General features: G+C 44.6%; 1 protein-coding gene across 2 annotated transcripts in view; it reads right to left on the reverse strand.

Moving 5' to 3' along the window:
* Positions 1–23578, reverse strand: part of borcs5 (BLOC-1 related complex subunit 5) — a 28731-nt gene extending 5153 nt beyond the window's left edge. Inside the window, exons 1-4 of one of the 2 annotated variants that reach the window (XM_033037429.1) lie at positions 23560–23578; positions 22394–22485; positions 20243–20389; positions 12747–12904 (exon numbers count right to left, since the gene is read on the reverse strand). In XM_033037429.1, the coding sequence (XP_032893320.1) occupies positions 12747–12904; positions 20243–20389; positions 22394–22451 (363 nt within the window). In that variant the 5' untranslated portion in view covers positions 22452–22485; positions 23560–23578. Of the gene's footprint in view, positions 1–12746; positions 12905–20242; positions 20390–22393; positions 22486–23397; positions 23478–23559 lie in introns of those variants that run through there. The other variant, XM_033037428.1, reaches the window with a different exon arrangement.
* Between the last annotated feature and the right edge of the window lie 3200 nt (positions 23579–26778).

Raw genomic sequence — 26778 nt, forward strand, 5'->3', positions numbered from 1 at the left:
AAAACTTCTGTTGCGTGCTATCCAGTCAGAGAAAACTATTCCCAGTGTATTGAGGCATTATTTATTGCTGCATCACCCCAACGTCCATTCACCATACGGCTGGTTAATAAGAATTTTGGCTTTAAATATCTCCCATTCCAATCGATTTTTACCTTTTGACTATTTGTAAAACAGAACAAACTAGATATAGAGTGTGTAGGAAGGAACTGCAGATGCTGGTTTAAATTGAAGGTAGACACTAAGTGCTGGAGTAACTCAGCGGGACAGGCAGCATCTCTGGAGAGAAGGAATGGGTGATGTTTCGGGTTGACACCCTTCATCAGACTCTGGATATAAACACATTCATGGTAATACAACTAATTTTTCCCATATAAAAAGACATAATCTCACCTTTTAAAATGCAACAATTGGGTGGACTTCTGCCATTAAATGAAGGTTTGGTTCTTTGAAAACAAATTCACGAATCTCCAGTGAAAGCACAGGAGTAATTTAGGAGTCACATATTCATTTTGTCATGGAGATTATCTATAAAATATCCTCACCATACACAGCATTCTTAACAGTTCTCATGGCAATATATTTATTCGGTCATTTTATATTACAAATTACTTTCTGACACATCCCCATTGTAATAAGGCACGACAAGATAGACACAAAAAACTGGGAGTCATTCAGCAGGACCTTTTCTGGAGAAAAGAAATAGGTGCCATTTCTTCAGACTGAGAGTCAGGGGAAAGGGAACTGAGAGATATAGATGGTGATGCAGAGAGATAAAGAACAAATTAATGAAAGATCGGCAAAAAATTAATGAATATGAAACAACAAAAAAACACTGGACCTACTTGATCTCTCAGTTGCCAAACACGTTCATTCCCTTTCCCATCCCACACTGACCTTTCTGTCCTAGGTCTCCTCCATTGCCAGTGAGGCCAAACTCAAATTTTCTAGGAACAGCATCTCATATTTCACATGGGCAGCTTATGACCCAGTGGTATGAATATGGTAAGGAAAGTAGCGAGTTGTTGATATGGCTGGTGTCCTGGTTATATTCCATTATTTACTGGACACAAGGCTTGTTGCAATTATTCAAGAGGTTATTTGCAGAATTATAATACCATTCTTTACATAGAAAATAGGTGCAGGAGTAGGCCATTCAATATGATCATGGCTGATCATCCAACTCAGTATCCTGTACCTGCCTTCTCTCCATACCCCCTGATCCCTTTAGCCACAAGGGCCACATCTAACTCCCTCTTAAATATAGCCAATGAACTGGCCTCAACTACCTTCTGTTTACCCATGTATTCAGTAGACTAATTGGAACAAGAACATATCAGATCTGTAACTATTTTCTTGTTTTGCTAACTTGTAAAAATGGGAATAAACTGGAGATAAATCCACTCCCAACAATAGTTTTTAAATCAAGTCCAGTGGTAAATTTACTCATTGTGTTCAGACAATAATATTAATCTCAAGCACATCTTGAGTACGTTTCAGCCTGAATATATGCCAACATAACTCAATGCACAGTCATATGTGGGTCTTCAGCTTATTTCTAAACTTAGGTTCTTGTTTATGTGCTTATACAAGTCTTATAGGAATGTACAGAATGTTCTAGATAACAGATGCTGCTGCAACCACCCTTCCTTAACTATTTTGTTATTTGATTAACAGAAGAACTTGAATTAATTAGAAAATGCTGGAGATAGTCAAGTAATAATAATAATAATAATACATTTTATTTATGGGCGCCTTTCAAGAGTCTCAAGGACACCTTACAAAAATTTAGCAAGTAGAGGAAAACCATGTAAGGGGAATGAAATAAATAGTAGAGACATGACTAGTACACAAAGTAAAGACAGAATTCAATTCAAAACACAATATGAAGCAATTCAAGCACATATGAAAAGGGAGGGGGACGTGGGGCTAAGGATAGGCAGAGGTGAAGAGATGGGTCTTGAGGCGGGACTGGAAGATGGTGAGGGACACGGAATTGCGGATCAGTTAGGGGAGGGAGTTCCAGAGCCTGGGAGCTGCCCTGGAGAAGGCTCTGTTCCCAAAACTGCGGAGGTTGGATTTGTGGATGGAGAGGAAACTGGCAGATGTGGATCTGAGGGACCGTGAGGGTTGGTAGGGGGAGAGGAGGTCAGTGAGATATGGGGGGGGGCCAGATGGTAGAGGGCTTTGTAGGTGAGGACCAGGAGTTTGTAGGTGATCCGGTGGGAGATGGGAAGCCAGTGAAGTTGTTTGAGGACTGGAGTGATGTGATGCCAGGATTTGGTGTGGGTGATGAGTCGGGCGGCTGCGTTCTGGACCAGTTGGAGTCGGTTGATGTAGGTGGAGCTGATGCCAATGAGAAGTGAGTTGCAGTAGTCCAGTCGGGAGGAGATGAAGGCATGGATGAGTCTTTCAGCAGCGGGAGGTGTGAGAGAGGGTCTGAGTTTGGCGATGTTGCGGAGATGAAAGAAGGAGGTTTTAATGACATGGCGAATGTGAGGCTCAAGGGAGAGGGTGGAATCAAAGATCACGCCACGGTTGCGGGCCTGGGGAGATGGGGAGACAGTGGTGCCGTCGATGGTGAGAGTGGGGTTATTGATTTTGCCGAGTGTGGATTTGGAGCCTATGAGGAGGAATTCTGTTTTATCGCTGTTGAGTTTGAGGAAGTTATGTTGCATCCAAGTTTTTATAGCTGACAAACAGGAGTTGATATGGGAGAGGGGGGGGGGGGGGGGGGTTGTGGGGGGGTTTGGTGCCGAGGTAGATCTGGGTGTCATCGGCGTAACAGTGGAAGTCCAGGTTGAAGTGGCGGAGTATCTGACCAAGGGGGAGAATGTAGATGATGTAGGAGTAACTCGGTGGGTCAGGCAGCAAGGGAACAGGCCCTTCAGCCCACACTGTCTATGCTAAACACGAGGCCATGTTAAAGTCATCTCCTCAGCACATGATCCATTTTCCTCCATTCCCTGCATATCCATGAACAAACCTAAAAGCCCCTTAAATGCCACTCATATCTGCCTCTGCCACCAATCCTGGACACCTACCATTCCCTGCACATCTCCTTTAAACTTTGCCACCTCCTGCCCTCTAGTCTTTGACAATTCCACCCTGAGAAAAAGATTCTGACTGTCTAAGCGATCCATGCCTGTCATACACTTCTATCATGGCTCCCCTCAGCCTCCGACGCTCCAGAGAAAACAATCCATGGCTGTCCAACCCCTTACAACTAACATCCACAAATCCAGGTAGCAAACTAATCCCTTTCACATGGATGTCTTGATGCCTGTGAATTGTTGGGTGAGGGTATCTGCCGCCCCAGCCTCTTCACCCACTGAAACAAAAAAAACCCTCAGTCCCTCCCTAAACCCCCCTACTCTTTCTGTAACCCTAGATCCTCTGGTCTTTGACACCCCCACTATGGGGAAAGAGATTTTTACTATCATTTCACGCTCTCCGCCTCCTCATTATTTTATATTTCTCTATCATGTCCCCCATAGCATTCTCCGCTCCAGGGAAAAGAAATGTAGCCTCTTCAGTGTCTGCTTACAACGATGAAGCTCCAGGCAACATGGTGGTGAACCTTCTGTGTCGAACCTCAGGGCACAGCAGCTGGGTTTAGTCATGGAAAATACCTCAGCAGCTGCTGGGAAGCCAAGGGACTTCTGCATTCTTGTATAAAGGCACAAACATTCCAAACTTCCTGGCACTTCAATGGGGAAATGACAGCAAATGCACACGGAGCCGCTGGCAATGTTCTACAGAAGCTTTGCCCTTCACAACACCAGCAATGCGGGAACAAGGTGAATATTATGATCATACACTACAGCTCACATTCTCGTGGCGTGTGCAAGCTCTTTACAACTAATGAATCATCTACGTGGTCGCTGTGAGCAAATCAAACAGATATTTTATATGAGAAATACTCCACAAACATCCACCACCCTCTGTATTAAAAACTCATCTTGGACATTTCCAACCTGGGGAGAGGGTTCTGACTCTCATGTTATATACGTCTACCAGGTCTCAGCCCCCAACGTTCCAGAGAAAACAATCCAAGTCTGTCCAACCTCTCATAGCTAATACCCTCTAATCCAGGCAGTGTTCTGGTGAACCTCTTCTGCAACCTGTCCAGAGCCCCCACCCACATCCTCCCTGTAACAGGCTGATTATATTCCAGCACAGCTCACCGTGGTGAAAGCAAGCATACCACACGCTCTCTTCTCCATTCTATCTTCTTGTGTTGCCACTTTCAGGGAATTCCAGACTGGGACTCCAGGATCCCTTGATACATCAATGCTGTAAAGACCCTGCCATTAACGGTATACTTTCCCCAAACATTCACCGCCCCACAGTGCAACACCTCACACTTGCTTGAATTAGACTCCATTTGCCATTTGCTCGCCAAATGCTGTAGCTGATCTGTGTCCTGTTGTGTACTTTGACAACCTTCCTCACAGCCCATGACCCCAGCAATCTGCAAACTCACTAACCAACCCATCCACGTTTCTGTCCAAGTCGTTTGCACATATCACAAACAGAGGTCCCGGCACAGATCCCTGCGGAACTGCACTGGTCACCGACCTCCAGCCAGAATAAAAGTCCAGAATGGTCAATTGTCAAATGTACCAGAAACAGAACAATAAAATCCTTACTTGCTGCAGCCCTGGTGAAGGGCACAATAAACAAAAGAGAAATAAGAGAACCAGTTGAAAAAGAAAATCATGATATTCTCTGAAGACTGCAAAGAATGAGTCTTGTTTAAATGAAATAACCTCATGTGGTATCATTGTCTCCAACGGACCATCAAATAAGAATGTGACAATAAACTACAACTCATACAGAAACCTTTGGATCTTTGTACTGGACTGTCTTCACACAGTGAGGGTAATGATGCAAGGCAGTGAGACGTGACTGCTGGGCATGACGCACACACTTGCCTGTGAACTAAATGAGCACTCATGCCTATAAACCAGTCCCAGCATCAGCGCACTGAATGCTCTTGGCAAACTGCCCGGGAAACTGAAGGAAAACCCTAATTGCAGTTATTTTGTTTTATTTAATAAAATGAATTCCCTGGAATTAGACGAGATCCTAATTAGGCTTGGGCAGTTTTAAAATATGATAACTGATGAAACAAAACAAAAAACAGCAAAATCTACATGTAAATGAGACATATTTTCAGCATCTGGAATTGATCAGAATTTGTCTGATTCTAAACAAATGATATTTAGCTGGAACAAATATGTGGGATGTATTTGTGAAATGGCAGTGGAAGTGAACGGTGACTTTAGACAGCAACAAACTAGAAGATTGTGTGCTGATGAAGAACATGAGATTTATACAGAGAGGCACAAAATGCTGGAGTAACTGAACAGGGCAGGCAGCATCTCTGGAGAGAAGGAATGGGTGATGTTTCGGGTCTAGACCCTTCTTCAGTGGTTAGGGATAAGGGAAACAAGAGATATAGACGGTGATGTAGAGAGATAAAGAACAATGAATGAAAGATGTACAAGAAAGTAACACTGATAAAGGAAACAGGCCATTGTTTGCAGGTAGACAAAAATGCGACCTGAAACGTTGCCTATTTCCTTCGCTCCATAGATGCTGCTGCACCAGCTGAGTTTCTCCAGCATTTTTGTCTACCTTCGATTTTCCGGCATCTGCAGTTCCTTCTTAAACATTTTGTCTAGTCCATTGTTAGCAGTATGTTGAGTGAAAATGAGAAGCTGGTGCAACTTGGGTGGGGGAGGGGTAGAGACAGAGGGAATGCTGGGATAACTTGAAGAAATCAATATTCACATCACTGGGCTGTACAGCAGTGTGCCCACAAGCAAATGCCACAGGTCTGTACAATATCAGTGCACTTGGAAACCACATCCTTCAACCAAATTCAATGGTTGATATTACAAAGTGCATTGCCACCACAGTTTTGTTAAAACAAAATTATAAAGGCAACTTTTTAAAGTAAAGGTGAATATTAAAGGCCTGGTGGGCAGATGCACTGACCCATGGCCCTTTAGATCAAACTTGGACATCTGCAACCCCTGATGAAGATCCTTTTTGCATAAATTGCTGCATGCAGTCTATCACTGAAACGCCACCATTGCACTCAAACTCTAGCCTGCCGACAATCCAGCAAGTTATCCCTGGGCCAGCTTTGCTGTGACTATACATTGGCTAGTATACACAGCAGGGCTTCCAACATACAGCGTGCTCCCCAACAAAACCAGAGGTTACAGATTCAGTCGGACATCAGCAAGAAAACAAAGCATTTGCTAAGAGGAGCACTCATTGACAATGAATGCTGAACAATGGGGAGAAAGCTGCGCACTTCTGACTAAACCACCAAAGACAACCTATAAATCTCAACACTATAGAAAACAATGCAAGAATCCGAGTCTTAATCTGTTATAAGTGTAATCTGGCACAGAACAAGTGTGGAATAAACCAATACCATCTGCCACACTTATATTTCATAATGCAGCCAAGAGCCACAAACAAGAAGTCCATTGCATTTTCTCAATGGAGCCTCCTTCAATGTCCTCAGTGACTAGTCTTTATCTTTATAAAAGCTTTGGTTGGACTATAATTGGAATATTGTGTGCAGTTATGGTCACCCCGATACAGTAGGAATGTGGAGGCTTGGGTGAGGGTGTAGAAGTGGTTTACCAGGATGTTGCCTGGATTAGAGGCTATGAGTGAAAAGGAGGGTTTGGACAAACGATACGTTTCAATGCGGAGTCGGGTTGCTACAAGTGCCCCGGCAGATAGAGGCAGCTGGATGGATTCTAGCTCATTATTATTCTCAATGATGAATGAATAACATTTGGAAACTAGACTGGCATCGTGAGGAACGGTTCTATTTGCAATTTTCACGAGGACTGGGTCTTTTATCTGGGGTTGCCTGGAAATCTCACGCACATTTTAAAATTAACTTCAACACTTGATCCAATTAACATTAAGCAATCAATTTAGTTTTATATATTTTTTCAAAATCCCTAATCTCTAAAGATTGTTAAGGGCTTGGACACACTAGAGGCAGGAAACATGTTCCAGATGTTGGCGGAGTCTAGAACCAGGGGCCACTGTTTAAGAATAAGGAGTAAGCCATTTAGAACGGAGACGAGGAAACACTTTTTCTCAGAGAGTGGTGAGTCTGTGGAATTCTCTGCCTCAGAGGGCGGTGGAGGCAGGTTCTCTGGATGCTTTCAAGAGAGAGCTAGATAGGGCTCTTAAAAATAGTGGAGTCAGGGGATATGGGGAGAAGGCAGGAACGGGGTACTGATTGGGGATGATCAGCCATGATCACATTGAATGGTGGTGCTGGCTCGATGGGCCAAATGGCCTACTCCTGCACCTATTGTCTAAATGACCATCTATTTCTTCTCATTGCTGTCTCCTCGCACCACGATGTGTTTAAATTGACACTGGGGTAGACATAAAACTGTACACTATTGTACCTGCAAAATATCTGCACATTTCATTATATCACTGAACTCAGCAAACATCAGGGATTTGCTTGCAAATTATTCTGACTGTCTTCACAGCTGACATAATATTAAAACACAAAATGATTTAAATTTATTCACTGCTTTCAACTGCTTTTCTGAATAATTGCTAAGTGAAAATTAAATCAGTTGACACCAATCTTCCCAGTAAAAACCCTGGGTGTCATTTTATTTGGGAGAGCGGGGGTTGTGCTTTAAAAATTAATCACCTCCACTCAAAGGGTGTCAAAGGTTACAGGGAGAAGGCAGGAGTTTGGGGTTGAAAGGGAAAGATAGATCTGCCCTGTTGAATGCAGAGTAGACTTGATGGGCCGAATGGCCCAATTCTGCTCCTATGACGTATGAATGTAATCTTCTGAATGAAACTGAAATCTGTCTGATAAACCATTAAATATTATGGGTAAACCAGCGGCAGCTGTTCAATGTTACGGGTGCAGCCAACAAGCAAAAAACCTCTCAAATACAGACAAGAAAATGTTGAGAAAAGAAATGAAAATTTAGAAAAATGAAATAAAGTAAACACAGAGAAAGGGAAAATTTAAATGTCTCATTTGACCACAGATCTCTTAAATGGAAATCAGGGAATCAATCTGAAAAAGGGTCTCGACCCAAAACGTCACCTATTCCTTCGCTCCATAGATGCTGCCTCACCCGCTGAGTTTCTCCAGCAGTTTTGTCTACCTTCAATTTTTCCAGCATCAGCAGTTCTTTCTTAAGATTAAACATGAGTAGTGAAGACATAAAGAGCAGGGGATGGCGAAAGGTGGGGAGGCAGCAGGAGCAGCAACACAATGAGGCAGGATTGTGGCTTCTCCTGTGTACGTGAGGTTTTGTCACAGGAGTCCGTGTCCCTTAGAGAGGTCTCCGAACATCCAAAGTCCAAAACAAAAATATTCCCACACACTGGAAGCTCTGGCAAAAGAACAGTTGGACACTCAGAACGCTGTGCAAAAACATCATTTAGACGGAGTGCAGGAAAAACAGATAATGATTATTCCAGGCCCTAATTTAAATTTCCACAGATTACACAACGCCACTGTAGTTTAATTCCCTTTGGCCCACCGAGTCCGCACCGACCAGCGATTCCTGCATTTTAACACTATCCTACACACTAGGGACAATTTACATCCATACCCAGCCAATTAACTTACAAACCTATACGCCTTTGGATTGTGGGAGGTAAAGGGCCGGTCCCACTTGCATACGAAGTTCGTGCGTGACGTCATTTGCGTCATGCCAATCAGCTGGGCAGGAGGCGGGCCGACTGAATTTCAGCGTCGGGCGGTGACGTCATCACGCAACGCCAAGCGCTAGGCGTACGTGAAGACGCTGCGTACGCCATCAAGACGCTGCGTACGACTGCAATGCGCCTGCGTGACGACAGGTCGTTGACGCGAAGATTTCGGACACTGTCAGAATTTCGGAGCCCCGCGCGATGTCGGGACCAGCCCCGCACAACTCCGCGCTTCTAAGTGGAACCGGCCCCGCGCGGCCATACGGTGCTCGCACGCCTCAAGCGACCACGTTTGGTCGCGCCAAACGCATGCAATCGCATGCAAGTGAGACAGGCCCTTAAGTGAAGATCTCGTAGAAAACCCACGCAGGTCACGGGGAGAACGTACAAACTCCGCACAGACAGCACCTGCAGTTGGGATGGAACCCGGGTCTCTGGCGCTGAAAGCGCTGTAAGGCAGCAACTCTATCGCTGCGCCACCGTGCCACTCCGAGTCAGTGGGTTTTGAGAAAACACATGGAATGCATAAAGCCAAATCTCAGTAGCCGGAGCAGATCCCTTCATCTTACACACACACACACACAGAGAGGGTGTGAACTTCAACTGTGTAAAGGGGCAGTAAACTATCATTACGCTGTGGTATCATTAAGCTGACTGAGCAAATAAAAGCCCAGATAAACATCCGTTCTAACATTTAAAAGAAAGAAAACAGTGAAAATGTAAGAAAGATTAAGGTAGAAATCAAATACCATATAAGAACTTTTTGAAATCGACTATATATTGAGATCTACTATATATTAAAATGTTTATGGAGTGTCACAACAGAGGTATAAAATTACATTTGTTTTTCGTCATTAAAATTTGCCGATTACACGGATTGAAGTGTGACATCATAAGATCGTAAGTAATAGGATTTGAATTAGGCCATTCGGCCCATCAAGTCTACTCTGCCATTCAATCATGGCTGATCTATCTCTCCCTACTAACCCTTCTCCTGCCTTCTCCCCATAACCTGTGACATTTTCAGGAAATTTTACTGAGACACAATTTCAGAAATATCTTCAATTTCTGGATGATTTTCCTTGTTTCTGGTGGAGACAGTTACACCACAAACCCCTCCTTTGAAGAAAGGTCCCAGTGACACAAAGGATCACCTACCCATGCTCTCCAGTGGTGCTGGCTGGGCTGCCGACTTACTCCAACACTTTGGTATATTTTTGTAAAAACAAACAGCTAGTGGAAGAGTAAATTATTGACACCAACTCCAAGATTTTCCGTAAGTATATTGGCGATTAATAATGTGAAATACAAGGGACCCGGTCTGAAATGTCGCCTGTCCAGTATCTTCCCAGATGATGCCTGACCCGCTGAATTACTCCAGCACTTTGTGTTTTGCTGAAGATTCCAGCATCTGCAGCTCCTTGTGTGAAACACTTCATGGATTTGGGAAAATACATCTGCCTTTGCATTGCCCCAAGCCAACTTGTATTACACAATGTGTTGGAAATGGTCGGGAGCTTGAAACATCTGTAAATATCTTTAACTATTGCGTAATGCTTGGCACACAGCTCGGATCTACAACACAAACAAGCTTTATAGCTTCTTAGGTCGTCACAGTCCATCATTCAAAACAAAACACCATTTCCCAACTGGTAAAAACAAATTGAATCATCTTCAAGTTATGCATATTTGCAGACACAATTTTAGCTCCAGTTCAACTGGAGATTCATGTTCTAAAAATTACTTTAAAAATGTTAAAAGCAAACTAAATCTAAAGGCTTGTTGTTTAAGAAAGAACTGCAGATGCTGGAAAAATCGAAGGTAGACAAAAATGCTGGAGAAACTCAGTGAGTGAGGCAGCATCTATGGAGCGAAAGAATAGGTGATGTTTCGGGTCGGGACCCTTTCGGTGAAATATAAGGGACCTCGACCCGAAACGTTGCCTATTTCCTTCGCTCCATAGATGCTGCCTCACCCACTGAGTTTCTCCAGCATTTTTATCTACCTTCAATCTAAAGACTGATCACCCACCAAAAAATAAAAAGTCTCCCTCTTCTTTACTGGTTTTGGTTTCTTGACCCAGATTTGACCTTTTACCACAGCTTCCTCATCCCCGCTCCATGTTCTCTCCTAGCATGCCTTTCATCCGACATCACACTGACGTTTCTCCTGCTATTCCCTCGTTTACCACAATGGTACTTGCAGAAAACCACACAATTCCGTTAAAGAGCAATCCAGCTGGCCTGCTTTTGCCCTCCAGCCCTGCAAGTGGATTCCCTTCCAACGACTCATTCTCTGTTAAACAGGATTAGCCCACAAGTACAGTCGGAAAAGGTTGAGGGAGGGGGGACCTCATTGAAACTTACAGAATAATGAAAGGCATAGATAGAGTGGATGTGGAGAGGATGTTTCCACTGGTGGGAGAGTCTAGGACCAGAGGTCACAGCCTCAGGATTAAAGGGCGCTCTTTTGAAAAGGAGACGAGGAGAAACTTCTTTAGTCAGAGGGTAGTTAATCTGTGGAACTCATCACCACAGAGGGTTGTGGAGGCCAAGTCAGTGGTTGTTTTTAAGGCAGTGATAGGCACATTTTTGATTGGAACGGGTGTTAAAGGTTATGGGGGGGAAGGCAGGAAAATGGGTTTAGGAGGCAGAGATCAGCCATGATTGAATGGCGGAGTAGACTCGATGGGTGGGATGGCCTTATTATACTCCTATATCGTGCGAAAACAAATAACCGTGAAGAAATTTCACCACAAATATCACGTGATCCCTGTGAGGAGAACCATCCCCCCTTTTGATGTTTGTTCAATCAGACAATCAGTTCAAAGGGATTCCTGACATCGAGCTCTGATTTTTCAAGCTGGCTCAGTAATCAGGTGGAAGAATTTCAGGCAGCAAATTAGGGAGAAAAATTTATAATCTGAAGTTAACATTTCAAATGTCACTAAATGTAGGGACCTAGTTATACAGGCAAAAGAGGGATATGGACCACGTGCAGGCAGAGGAGATTAGTTTAACATGGCTTCATGTTCAGTACGTACATTGTGGGCTGAAGGGCCTGTTCCTGTGCTGTACTGTTCAAAGTTCCAAACTATAGCTGGAATATATATGATAATGAAGTTAAACTATAAAAAGTAAATGTGTTAAACTGACAATATATTGTTAAACACTCAATTGGCTGCTTATTTTTTCTTATTTGGGGGGTAAAAGAGTTTGCTGTGTAGTTGTTATGGCCTAATATATTATTAAAAACTTATTTTGACTTCATACAACAATTAGTTTCAGGGCATTTTACAGCAAGACTGTTCCTGGAAACGTTTGAGTCCACAGAGAGGCTGAGGGGAGACTTGATAGAAGTATACACCATTATAGAGTGATACAGTGTGGAAACAGTCTCTTGAGCCCAACTTGCCCACACCGACCAACATGTCCCAGCTACACTAGTCATAGAGTGATAGTGTGGAAACAGGCCCTTCAGCCCAACTTGCCCACACCAGCCAACATGTCCCAGCTACACTAGTCATAGAGTGATACAGTGTGGAAACAGTCTCTTGAGCCCAACTTGCCCACACCAGCCAACATGTCCCAGCTACACTAGTCATAGAGTGATACAGTGTGGAAACAGGCCTTTCAGCCCCAACTTGCCCACCCGCGTTTGGTCCATATCCCTCCAAACCCGTCCTATCCATGTACCTGTCTAACTGTTTCTTAAACGTTGGGATAGTCCCTGCTCCAACTACCTCCTCTGGCAGCTCGTTCCATACACCCACCACCCTCTGTTGCCCCTCAGATTCCTATTAAATCTTTTCCCCTTCACCTTACACCTATGTCCTCTGGTCCTTGGTTCACCTACTCTAGGCAAGAGACTCCGTGCATCTACCCCATCTGTTCCTCTCATGATTTTATACACTTACAAGAGACACAGATAATGTAAACAGTCGGAACCTACCTCCCCCCCCCCCCCCCCCCCCCCCAGGGTGGAAATGTCATCTCAGTCCTTCCTACCTCTTTGATTCGTTTAACCAGGGCGTTCTGGTCAAAGGCGACAGCCTCAGCACATTGATGCAGGTGATCCTGGTAGCGCAAACAGAGCTTCAGTACTTGCTGCGAATCCAGCCTCTCCAGTTTGCTGTTGCTCGCTGTTGTCTGACCACTTAATAATCCTGGGTAGCACAAAAGATATTGAATTGAAACCATCGCAAGCTCTGGATGTTCATCCAATTATTTTACAATTCATCATAAATATTTTTACAAACCACTCAAGTATGAGGGAAGGGTCTCTCAGTCTGAAAGGTCTCGACCCGAAACATCACCCATTCCTTCTCTCCAGAGACGCTGCCTGTCCCGCTGAGTTACTCCAGCATTTTGTGTCTGCCTATGAGAGAGATGTCGGTTCGCAGAGACCGCTCCAGTGGGCCGACCGGACTTTGAATAATGATGCGAGTAATGGCGGTGCCGACAATACGATAAGATAGAACTTTATTTATCCCAGGAGGGAAATTGATCTACCAACTGTCACAAAACACAAAATACATGAAATATGAAATTAAAGTGACGAGTGGAGAGGATTGGGGGTGTGCAATGATTTGTGGGGGGGGATGTATTTCATGGAAGATGAATTTCACGGGGCAGTTGCAGTTGTGAATAATAAATCCCTATTGACTATTGAAATAACCTTGAATAATTTACCAAAAATATGTATAAATTTACCACAGATGAAACAAAGTGTTTGGTACAGCCCAGTGTAATAGATCTCCATCTTGTTAATACAGTGTCACAAGAAAGCCACAGTATAGTAACACCACATCAACGTAACAACTAAAAGGAGGAATATCCTCTTCCATTGTTTGATTTTTTTATCCGGTAGATAGTATGGAGAAATCAAAGACTAGAAGGTATAGCTTTAAGATAAGGAGGGGCAACGTTTAGAGGGTATGTGTGGGGCAGTGGGTGGGTGGGTGGGTGACGGAGGCAGGTACAATAGTGGTGTTTAAGAGATTTTGGGAGAGGCACAGGGATATGCAGGGAAATGTATCATGAGAAGGCAGATAAGAATTAGTCTTGTCATCATGTTTGGCACAGACAATGTGGGCCGAAGGGCCTGTTCTTGTGCTGTACTGTTCTATGTTCTAGGTTCGTGTATGGGCCATACGCTAACCTCAGGAAATTCAAATGAAGGAAATTATAAGATTTATTCTAGTTATTTTTACATTCATTAAGAGATGGGTTTATTTCCACCCCAGCGTTCTTTGAAATAAATATCGTATTCTGTTTTTAATAATTACAGGCTCATTACATTCTTTTTTTTTTATTTTTTAATAAATTTTTTTACATTACATTCTTTTTAAGTGCTTGGCAAATCTAATGTACACATACATTTTTGAAAGATTTGGGAGTGAATAGCATTTTCAACATCGTGTAGTGTATTGTGTGCCCTGCATCAAGTAAATTCACACACAAAATAATAATTGAACTAAATATACACACTGGGATTTATCAATAGTGTTCCAAAGTATGGAACAGTAACATCATTTTCATTTCATAAGATTAAAATCAAAATGATACATCTCTAAACTATTTGCACTCTGTGAATGTACTGTGTGAGAATTTCAAAGACGGTGTCTGTAAAATTTCCTAGTGAACCACTCTCCACACATGCAGAGTAACAGCGAACTCCTTACTTCACACTCCCCAGTGGATTACAGAGAGGGATTTATCAGCAGTGTTATCTATTTACATACTTTCACAAACTCCGTTTAATACATGCAACGTTACTTTGTACCTTGTTCGCACGAAACACATTCACTTAAGCAAGGTCATGAGATAGTAATAAAACACATTTGAAAATGACTAGGAATAATAAAATATCTCCAATATGTAATGGATGGCAGGTTCAGCGCAATACCGTGTGGCTTGGGCATGTTAAAAATAAAGCTGAAATCCTGCTCCTCCCTGGCAACAACAGACAGGAGCACCACTAATTACTGCGCCATGTATGTTAACCAAACTGGCTTGTAATGACTTGCCTCATCCCTCCCTCCCTCCATTTTCAAACACGTACCCGTCCACCATGTGGAACCTCCAGCATCGCCCCTCATGCTTCTTGTAACGGCTGGAGACACCTTGTCTGATTCTGGAGATATTTCATTTTTCAAAGATGCAAAACCTCGTTATGCCACCTGTTTTATTATCGCTATCCGATCCAATATTCCACACGTCCTCTCCAACTGCAACACTGGCACTGTTCCCTTCTGTTAAAGTCAGGAGGTTGAAGATTCATTCTCACTCCACTATTATCAGTTTCATCAGGGACTGCTAAATTATTACTTCCACAAGTCCACTGAAAACAATTCATTCTAGATGCCACATTTGAACTAAAACAAACCACAGCAAATCAGCAGAGGACTGGTATCAAGAAACAAAAAAGTTCTGATTCAAAATGAAAGGCTCCTATCTGAAAATGTTGAAATTGCAGAGTTGTGGATGTAGCCCAGTCCTTCACACAGACCACACTCCCCACCATTGTAGATGTAGCCTAGTCCTTCACACAGACCACACTCCCCACCATTGTAGATGTAGCCCAGTCCATCACACAGACCACACTCCCCACCATTGTAGATGTAGCCCAGTCCCTCACACAGACCACACTCCCCACCATTGTAGATGTAGCCCAGTCCGTCACACACACCACACTCCCCACCATCGACTCCATCTGCACTTCAAGCTGCCTCAGAAAAGTAACCAACATAATCAAAGATGTCCCACCCTGGTCATTCCTTCTTCTCCCTGCTCCCATCTGGCAGAAAGTGTAGAAACTTGAAAGCACGCACCACCAGACTCAGGAACATTTTCCCCCTGTTATCAGGTTTCTGAACAGTCCTTGCATAAGTTAGGGTACTGTTCGATGCACCTTCGCTTCATTGAGGACCATAGACTGTCAGGAACTGATGTGTTACGATGCTCTACAATGCTGAGAACTATATTCTGCATTCTGTACCATCCCCTTTGCTCTATCTATTGTACTTGAGTTTGAACTGATTATATCTATGTGTGGTCTATCGGATCTGTTTGGATAGCATGCAAAACAATGTTTTTCACTGTACCTCAGTACTGTACTTAAACCTGCCCGTTGTGGATAATTGGAATGCAACAAGAACGCAAAAAGGAATACTTTTTTCAATTTTGTACTTGAAATTTGTTTTTAATTTTCTCCCACTAGAGGGAGTAGGTGGATAAACTGGAATAGTTGTGATACTGAATCAAAATATCATGGTTGAGGTTTTCTACCTGCAGAGTATTAACAATTGATGTTCAAAAAACATTGTTCACAGGTTAGTGCTGTAACCTCACAGCTCCAGAAACCCAGGTTCAATGCTAACCTTCAGTGCTATCTGTGTAGAGTCTGCACGTTCTCCTGGATGCTCCACCTTCCCTTCACATTTCAGACAGATGTAGGTTGGGAGGTGAATTATCTTAGGTAGATTGTCCCCAGTGCAGGTGAGCAACAGGTGAGTAGGGGTTTAAGAAGGAACTGCAGATGCTGGAAAATCGATGGTACACAAAAATGCTGGAGAAACTCAGCGGGTGCAGCAGCATCTATGGAGCGGAGGAAATAGGCAACGTTTCGGGCCAAAACCCTTCTTCAGACTGATGGGCGGGGAGAAGAAAGGAAAAAGGACGAGGAGGAGCCCGAGGGCTGAGGGATAGGAGAGACAGGAAGGGCTAACAAAATTGGGAGAATTCAATGTTCATTTCCCCAGGATGCAGACTCCTCAAGCGGAATATGAGGTGCTGTTCCTCCAATTTCCGGTGTTGCTCGCTCTGGCCATGGAGGGTGCTGAGGGCTGGGGGAATGGGAAGAGCCAGCGGGGAAGTGTGAGGAAAATTGGGATTAGTGTACATCAGAGGATGATAATCAGCAGGTGAGCGGAACGCCTGGTTTATATGCTGCATGGGTTAAAAACCTCCAGTCTGTTTGAAGTACAGTCACTGCTGAATGAGGCCCTATTCAGAAACTGGAAAGCAATTCAGAACATTCTTCCATTACACATATGCCCTCTACAGAACCCAGAATAATAAAATGTCTTACTCAATCCGTGCGTGGGGACACCAGAAAATGTGTAAATCATTCCCATCAGCAATTATTGTAATTGAACCTCAGAGAAAAGTGTAAGAGAACACACAACAGAACAGCACAGGAGCAGACCATTCGGCCCATAATGTCCGTGCTAATACGATGCCTAGTTAAACTAATCTCCTCTCCATCCAAAACCCTCTAAGACACCACTATCGTATCTGCCTCCACCACCACCCAGGGCACTCCAGGCCCCGCACATCTCCTTTAAACTGCTCTCTCACCTTAAGGCTACGTCCTCTAGTCTTTTTGACATTTCCATCCTGGGGAAAAGGTTCTGTCTACCGTATCATTGCCACTAATAGTTCTGTCAGGTCTCCCCTCAACCTGGACTTGCACTGTTTTACTTACGATGAATATTGTTCTTAGTTTTCCAGGATGCATCATTTCCGTCTCAGCTATTTTCAAGAATAATTTCTATTTTAACTTCAACATTTTCCATTCAGAATGCTTAGAAAAGACTTTGGCGGAGAAACAATTGAAAGTATTTTTTTAAAGAAAGATAAAGCTGTTCAAGTCTGAAGTAAAGCCCAGCAATGTTCTTCTTTACTTGTTAGAACTGGTCGAGTTGCAACCTTACAGCACCAGTGACCTGCGTTAGATCCTGATTACGGGATTTGTACGTTCTCCCTGCGACTGCGTGGGTTTCCCTGGATGCTCCGGTTTCCTCCCACATTCCAAAGAGGTGCAGAATTTTAGGTTAAATAGGCTTCTGTAAATTGTGTAGGATAGAATCAGTGTAAGGGTGATCGCCGGTCGCCATGGACTTGGTGGGCCGAATGGCCTGTTTCCACACTGTATCTCTAAACTAAACATTTGACGGGGATTGGAGACAGAGAGGGGCATATCAATGCATTATCAGGCAGATTTCTTCAACACGACAAAGCCAGCTAATAAGATCATTTGTGTAAAACAATATTAAGATGAACAAAATTAACTGCGAAATCTTCAGATGGATGTTCTAATATCTACAAACAGCATAAGGAGCCTTTGGAAAGGAGGAAGACAGAGAAAAAAAAATCACATCTTGCTTTTGAAAAATATGAAGGTTTCATCTTGAAAGCAAAAGGGTTGGGAGAATTGAAAGAAAGAGGACTTTCATCGCACGGCTTGAGATTGGTTTTAGTCTTAAATTCCAGAGATGAAAGTGCAATGCAAAGAACTATTGCACCATTTACTGGCTTATATATAGAGTGCTAACAATATCTGACTCCACGTGAAACCCTCGCCAGAGTTAGCAGGTGCCAATATCCCTTTACAAAGTATTGCTGAGTCCACTCAAAACATGTTGACGGTGGGGCTGAGTGAACAAATGAGGCCTCACACACACACACACAGGTCTTGGTGTGTCACTGCACCGGCCCAGCTGCTTAAACATCGGTGATCCTCAGTTCAGCATCCTCACTGGAACATTCTGTCGGTAAAGTGTTATTTAGCTGGCTGCCTGCCAACAATCACATTTTAACAAGGTTCCACTGTGCAATTTTGAACACCTTCAACATCTGAAATGTGACCCAGTGAGAACTCTAACGGTTTGTGGTGGTTTCAACATTTATAATAAGTGTATTTAAATTTTTTTAAATCAGTAGGAAGTCAACTTAACCATATTGCATTTTAGAAGTGAGCAGCTCAAGAGCTCCTTCTGCAGATTGCAATGTTGTACAACTGCTTACTGTGCGGCTAGCTGAGAACATATCGCTCGACTGCATACTGTCCATCCGTGACTTAGTTGTTTGCAGCAGATTCCAAAATATCGGAGCAGCAAGAGTGACATTTAAACAAAGGGGAAAGAAAATGGTTGTTTCATATATTTTGTTTCATCTCTTAAAGATAGCGGTGTCAGGGGATATGGGGAGAAGGCAGGAATGGGGTACTGATTGGGGATGATCAGCCATGATCACATTGAATGGCAGAGCTGGCTCAAAGGGCCGAATGGCCTACTCCTGCACCTATTGTCTATGTTAGTCTCATGACGTGCTTCAATCAGTGACCTGACAACATGGAGACAAGTTTCAATTATATCATGTCTGTTTAGAATTTGACATTAGGTAATTGAGTAATACAGATGTTCTTAAATCAGTCATTGTAAAAATTAAACTAATGCCCTCTAGAAAAGCCAAGTATTCGGCTAATTTGATTAATTCCACCTGTCAAGCAGTGGCTGACAGTAAAGGGCCTGTACCACTTACGCAATTTTTTTCGGCGACTGCCGGCACCCGTCATAGTCACAGCAGGTTGCCGAAAATTTTCAACATGTTGAAAATCCAGCAGCGAACAGAAAAAGGTACGACTCTTTGGGCGACTACTCACGACCATACAGGCGTCACCCCGCGACTTTGAGTATAAGAGCAGGGAGGTTCTATTGCAGTTGTACAGGGTCTTGGTGAGACTGCACAGTTTTGGTCTCCTAATCTGAGGAAAGACATTCTTGCCATAGAGGGAGTACAGAGAAGGTTCACCAGACTGATTCCTGGGATGTCAGGAGTTTCATATGAAGAAAGACTGGATAGACTCAGCTTGTACACGCTAGAATTTGGAAGATTGTAAGTGTTGTACTTCCGGTGGCGCTGGTGCCAGCAGCCTCCACCTACAGCCCGGTATCTTTTTGTTTTTTTGTTTATTTAGTTATGTAAAAGTGTGTTTTTTTGTGGTTTTTTTGTGTTTTTATGTGGGGGAAGAGGGTACGGTGCGGGGGATACCGTCCTTCAGCCGCTTCCTGGTGAAGACGCGACTATTATTCGAGTCAGGCCATAATTAAGGAAACGTCTTTGAGATAATGTTAGCTGGATTTTGAACGTGTCCCAACCCAAAACATACATGTCCATTCACTCCATAGATGCTGCCTGACCTGCTGAGTTCCTCCGAAGGTAATAATAATAATAATAATAAATTTTATTTATGGGCGTCTTTCAAGAGTCTCAAGGACACCGTACAAAAATTTAGCAAGTAGAGGAAAAACATGTAAGGGGAATGGAATAAATAGTAGAGACATGACTAGTACACAAAGTAAAGACATAATTCAATACAAAACACAATATGTGGCAATTCATGCACAGAAGGTAGACAATAATGCTGGAGAAACTCAGCGGGTGAGGCAGCATCTATGGAGCGAAGGAATAGGTGAAGTTTCAGGCGAGTCCCTTTGGGTTTCTCCAGCATTTTTGTCTACCTTCTAATTTTTTTCCAGCATTTGCAGTTCTTTCTAAAACATGCTGAGTTCCTCCAGCACTTTGTGTTTTGCTCAAGATTCCAGCATCTGCAATTCCTTATATCTCCATCTTGAAGGTCTGGACAGAAACTAACTGGCATTCAAGATGAGTTACATGACACCCAAAAGTATTGAAGAAACACAGTGTGCACACATTACCTTTCAGCAGGGGTTGGAAGGTTGGAATTTCATGCAATTTAATAACATCTGGATCGTTCCATGTGGTTCGAGCGGGCGGGTGTGTACCTGTAGCGACCACCACAATGTCATCCATTTTAGCTCTTTGTTTTGCTGGGGAATTTGTTGCTGAATTGGAGAAAAAAAACGAAACACATCCCAACATTATTATCAATCTGTTAAAAATGACATACTTTTACATGTGTAGCTCAGAATTAGAGGGAAAGACAATATACAATAAAATAAGCAAATGAGGGAGTGCAGAGAAGGTTCACCAGACTGATTCCTGGGATGTCAGGACTGTCTTATGAAGAAAGACTGGATAGACTTGGTTTATACTCTCTAGAATTTAGGAGATTGAGAGGGGATCTTATAGAAACTTACAAAATTCTTAAGGGGTTGGACAGGCTAGATGCAGGAAGATTGCTCCCGATGTTGGGGAAGTCCAGGACAAGGGGTCACAGCTTAAGGATAAGGGGGAAATCCTTTAAAACCGAGATGAGAAGAACTTTTTTCACACAGAGAGTGGTGAATCTCTGGAACTCCCTGCCACAGAGGGTAGTCGAGGCCAGTTCATTGGCTATATTTAAGAGGGAGTTAGATGTGGCCCTTGTGGCTAAGGGGATCAGAGGGTATGGAGAGAAGGCAGGTACAGGATACTGAGTTGGATGATCAGCCATGATCATATTGAAAGGCGGTGCAGGCTCGAAGGGCCGAATGGCCTACTCCTGCACCTAATTTCTATGTTTCTATGTTTCTATGAGTGCCAGTTTCAGTCTGCCATTCTCTACTGTGCGTTTTGGGAGGTGCAGCCATTTAGCATTGCAGCTGCAATTTCTGCTGGCAGGTCAGATAAGGGAAATCCCCCATAGACACCCTTGCAGCTAGTGAGAGGTTGATCATGAATAGGTGCTCGAGTGGGGTGGGTGGTGGGGCAGTGCGCTGAGCACATTAGTGGGCACTGCATAGGCTGGCAGAGCAGGGGCCCTGCCACAGTTACTTGTGCAGGGGGGCACACAATGACTGTCCAAGGCTCCAGTCAGGCACATGCGGCAGAACATTGACAGGAAATTCTCTGCAAGCAGAAACCAGGTTGTGAACATCTGCCCTCCAGGAGGCGCTCTTCCTTCCTGGAGCATGAAGTTTAGATGATATATCATAAACAGCAAAGAAGCAAACTGTGGAACACGGCACGATCATGAACTTAAACTACCCGATCTGGGAAATGGAGGGTAACAGCAACCCCAATCTCCAGCAGTCCTGGCTTATGCAGGAGGATGCTACACTGTTCATTAGGTGTTCTTCCACTTTTCTTCATTATTTTCCCCGCCACTGTTGACCAGGCTGGCGTACGGGTCCTACATTCCACGTTCTACATTCCTGTTAGTAACGTGAATGATGGCTGCTATCCGTCAGCCAGGTACACTCGGTGATTGCAATATTTATTGCCAACAGGCAGCGTGGTGAAAATGAAAGTAAACCTCGGAACGAGCAGCCTCATCGGGCAAGACGATCATATCCGAGTGTAATCACAACTGCACATTTCACCCCAAACTCAGTAACTTTTCAGCCAAGCATCGCAGTCTGAAAAAGGGTCTCGACCCGAAACATCGCCAATTCCTTCTCTCCAGAGATGCTGCCTCACCTGCTCGAGTGTCTATTTCCAGACACATTGCCAAGAATAATTTTACCTCTTAAATGGAAGGACTTTGATTTTTAAAAGGGTAACCCCCAGTTCTGGAACATTCCTTTAAGGGGAAACATCCGTTGCACAACCACTCCCTCAACACCACTCAAGATTTCATGGTTTTCAATCAAGTCCCCTCTCACTCTTAGAAATTTTCCAGTGAGGACAAGCCTAGCCTATAACTTCCCAATTTGGCAACCAGGTATTTGTTTTGTGAACCTGAAACTGAACTATTACCATTGTTTGGATTATTTCTTAAACAAGGACCAATGCTGTACACATACCCTTGATGTGGTCTCACCAAAGTACTAATAACTGGAGTAGAATCTTACTAATATATTCCATGCCCCAGTAATAAATATTCCACTAGCTTCCATGATTACTCACTGTAGCTGTACATTTGCTCTTTGTGAATTCACTTAAATCAATGTATAAAAGTTCCCAACCTGAGGCATGACATTCTGGCTGTTTGTGCTCGTGATATGTGCTCTGCTCAGCTCCCATCGTCGTCAAGTCTGGTCCCGAAGAACCTGCAACACTGTACAAAACAAACACTGCTTTACAATGCTTCGTGACATTGCTGCATCAGCAGAAGACGATGCACTGGATGCAGGAACACCTGTTGTTCCTTTACTGCGGGAGAATCAAAGGTGGAGAAAGGTTCCAATATGAAACTGAATGTCATTCATAAAACATGTTCAATCTTGAGTTTACACCCGGCCACTCTGATTACACTCTAGATTTAATTCCCAATTTGTTTCAAACCCCAACCAACAGTGCATAATCCCATTAATTCCCATTGCAACAAAACCCAACGGTGCATTAAACCTCAACAATGCATCAAACCCCAAGTTCATTGAACCTCAACAATGCATTACTCCCCATTGGTGCATTGAACCTCAATAATGCATTACTCCCCATCGGTGCATTACTCCCCAACAATACATAACTCCCCAATGGTGCATTAAACCTCAACAATGCATTACTTCTCAACAATGCATGACTCCCCAACATCATTAGACCCAGCGGTGCATTAAACCTCAACAATGCATTACTCCCCATTGGTGCATTACTCCCCAACAATACATTACTCCCCAATGGTGCATTAAATCTCAACAAGTCATTAAACCCCAAGTTTATTACACCCCAGCGGTGCAATAATGCTGGGGAGTAATGCATTGTTGAGGTTTAATGCACCATTGGGGAGTGATGCATTGTTGGGGGGTGATGCACCATTGGGGAGTGATGCATTGTTGGGGAGTGATGCACCGTTGGGGAGTAATGCATTGTTGGGGAGTGATGCAGCATTGAGGATTAACCCCCCCCCCCCCAGTCACCATTCCCCCAGCAGCGTTGCATCAGTGACCCCCCCCCAGAGCTGCTCGAGTCTCCCCGGCACTGGAGACGCTTGAGCTGCGGGGACCGCGGGCCCGGGCGGCGACTCACTCACCTCCTCCCTCCCTCACTCACCTCACTCACTCCCTCGCCTCACGGCAGCGCCGCGCCCCGCCGGCCCCGCTCTCCATCCACCCCCCCCCCCCCACCCACCACCGCCGCCGCCGCCGCCGCTCGGCCCCGCTCCCCGCTGCTCTCCCCACCAGCGGCTACTCACTTCCGGCCGCCCCGTGACCTCCCACCCCGGAAGCAGACGCGCCCGGCCCGGCCCTGCCCGGCCTGCAGGAGGAGGAGGTGACCGCCAGGGGGCGGGGCTGCAGCGCTCACCTGTGGCCAGGGGGCGGGGCTACAGCGCTCACCTGTGGCCAGGGGGTGGCGCTACAGCGCTCACCTGTGGCCAGGTAGAGAGAGGACAGACAACAGGTGCAGAGTTGGCCATGTTCACACACACAGAGAGTGGTGAATCTGTGGAATTCCCTGCCACAGAAGGTAGTTGAGGCCAGTTCATTGGCTATATTTAAGAGGGAGTTAGATGTGGCCCTTGTGTCTAAAGGGATCAGGGGGTATGGAGAGAAGGCAGGTACAGGATACTGAGTTGGATGATCAGCCATGATCATATTGAATGGCGGTGCAGGCTCGAAGGGCCGAATGGCCTACTCCTGCACCTATTTTCTATGTTTCTGTTTCTAAAACTTCCAGTGCCTGCAATGAGGTGTGTGGGAAAGAACTGCAGATGCTGGTTTAAACCAAAGACAAACACAAAATGCTGGAATAACTCAGCAGAACAGGCAGCAGCATCTCTGGAGAGAAGGAATGGGTGACATTTCGGGTGAAACCCTTCTTCAGACGAGAGTTAATGAATCTATCAGATTAGATTACAATGAGGCAGATTGGAGAATCGGGATTGCACCCAAGTTTATGGAAGGACGACTGTAAGTGTATGATTTTGTAAGCAAAGCATTTTTACAAAAATATCCACGATTGTCCCTTTGCAGTGAGGGGAAGCGTACTAACCTGGCAGTGTAGGCAGAGTTTCCAGCTCCAGGGCACTGCTTCATTCAAAGTCAGTTATGACAAGGCTCCCATTGTGAGCTGAGGGAAAGCGGAGTACCTTTGGCCCCGAATCACACGTCCCAGGGGGCGCACCCGATGCATTTACACCAGTCCAGGGAAGAAAGGCCAGCACCTGGCTCCTATACCTGGAGCTAAACTACCCAGAAGGACATCAGCTGAACCAGCCACGCCCAGGAACAGGACCAAAAATAAATGATGATTTTAAAAAAAATTATAAGAAACTTCTCCATCAGACTTTTAAGCTCAAGGGGTGACTGATAAGAGGTACCTCAGGGCAACTTTATCACTCGGAGAGAAGACCCAATCTGGGATGAGCTGACAGAGGAAGCTATAGTAGTGAGTAAAATTGTGGCTTTTAAAAGCCATTTGGGCAGATATATGGATCATAAGATCATGCGATAGCAGAATTAGGCCATTCGGCCCATCAAAGTATATTCCACCATTCAATCATGGCTGATCCATCTCTCCCTCCTAACCCGATTCTCCTGCCTTCTCCCCATAACCTCTGACACCCGTACTAATCAAGAATCCAATGTAAATATATCCACTGAATATGTGACTACTGGATAGAAAGGGTTGAGGAATATGGGTCAAATGCAGGTAGATGGGACTAACCCAGAACGAGAACCTGGTTGGCATGGACAAGATGGGCCGAAGGGTCTGTTTCATTGCTGTACCATGACATTGCTGTGTTCCCATTCCCCTGTTTGATGTAATGCACACAGCCGTCACAAGGTGGCTGTCTAGCCCGCCAGGCTGCAGGCAGGTAGTGCCGGGATCTGGATTCAACTTGGGAGACAGGACGTGACTCTTGATTCCTGAAAAGTCAGATTTTAAAAACTTCATCTTGGGTGGAGAACATGCCTTGGGCGTAGAACATCAAATACTAAACTGAGAAACAACCAGGCTCACCGACAAGTAAAGGCAGACTTAAAAAGCTGGAGTAACTCAGCGGGACAGGCAGCATCTCTGGAGAGAAGGAATGGGAGAGGTTTCGGGTTGAGACCCTTCTTCAGACACAACAACACAGTATCTTGTCCAACTGGCCCAGGTGTCAGGGTCCAAGCCCCACATCAGTCTGAAGAAGGGTCTCGACCTGAAACGTACACTCTGGAGTTTAGAAGGATGAGAGGGCATCTCATTGAAACATATAAGATTGTTAAGGGTTTGGACATGCTAGAGGCAGGAAACATGTTCCCGATGTTGGGGGAGTCCAGAACCAGGGGCCACAGTTTAAGAATAAGGAGTAAGCCATTTAGAACGGAGACAAGTAAACACTTTTTCTCACAGAGAGTGGTGAGTCTGTGGAATTCTCTGCCTCAGAGGGCGGTGGAGGCCGGTTCTCTGGATGCTTTCAAGAGAGAGCTTGATAGGGCTCTTAAAAATAGCGGAGTCAGGGGATATGGGGAGAAGGCAGGAACGGGGTACTGATTGGGGATGATCAGATTGAATGGCGGTGCTGGCTCGAAGGGCCGAATGGCCTACTCCTGCACCTATTGTCTATTGTCACCCATTACTTCTCTCCAGAGATGCTGCCTGTCCTGCTGAGTTACTCCAGCCACCAGCATCTGCCTACACACTCATCGCCAAGTAAACTCAATTACACAGCTACTTGATGAGTTCCCGGTGAGCTGCAGCCAAACCTCGACCGCAGTCCTGGCCCGCCCGCCCGCCCGCCCACCAAACCGGGAACCCACCTGGAGACGTCCAAGGCAAAGATCATAAGGTCTGCTCTATGATCTTTGGTCCAAGGCTCGGCCCCTGCTCCACCCCGAAGACCAGAAACCAGGGAGGAGGGTGGAGGGAGTCGGTGGCGATGATGGACACTGGACAACGAGCCTCAAGGCCAAGATAAGACCGCACTCTCAAGAACTTTGAAACATTGTTGGTGCCAGAAACGTGGAACTCCTTGTGTCCTGTCTTGGTGAAGTCAACTTCTACACTACAATCGTTTGCACTTTTGTACTTATCTGTCTATGACTGTGCTTATCTATAGCACGAGTTTCACTGTGCCTCGGTATATCTGACCATCAAGTATTATTTTAGGAGATCCATGATTCCAACATTGATAATATATTTCTACACTATTGCAATAATATTATGCTGAGTGTGTTAGTGTAGAGTTATGGAGACACAAAGAACTGCAGGTGCTGAAATCATGAGCAAGACACAAAGTGCTGGAGGAACTCAACAGGTCAGGCAGAGTCTGTGGGTAGAATGGGAGGGTTGGGTTAAGGGCCTGTCCCACTCATGCGAGCTTCAAAGGTCGCCGAAATTTTCAACATGTTGAACAGACAGATGCTACGACTATTTGGAGACTCCTATGGTCGTGAGAGGTCTCCAAAGAGTCGTAGCGTCTTTC

The sequence above is a fragment of the Amblyraja radiata genome, chromosome 19, assembly GCF_010909765.2.
Source record: "Amblyraja radiata isolate CabotCenter1 chromosome 19, sAmbRad1.1.pri, whole genome shotgun sequence".
NCBI lineage: Eukaryota > Metazoa > Chordata > Chondrichthyes > Rajiformes > Rajidae > Amblyraja > Amblyraja radiata.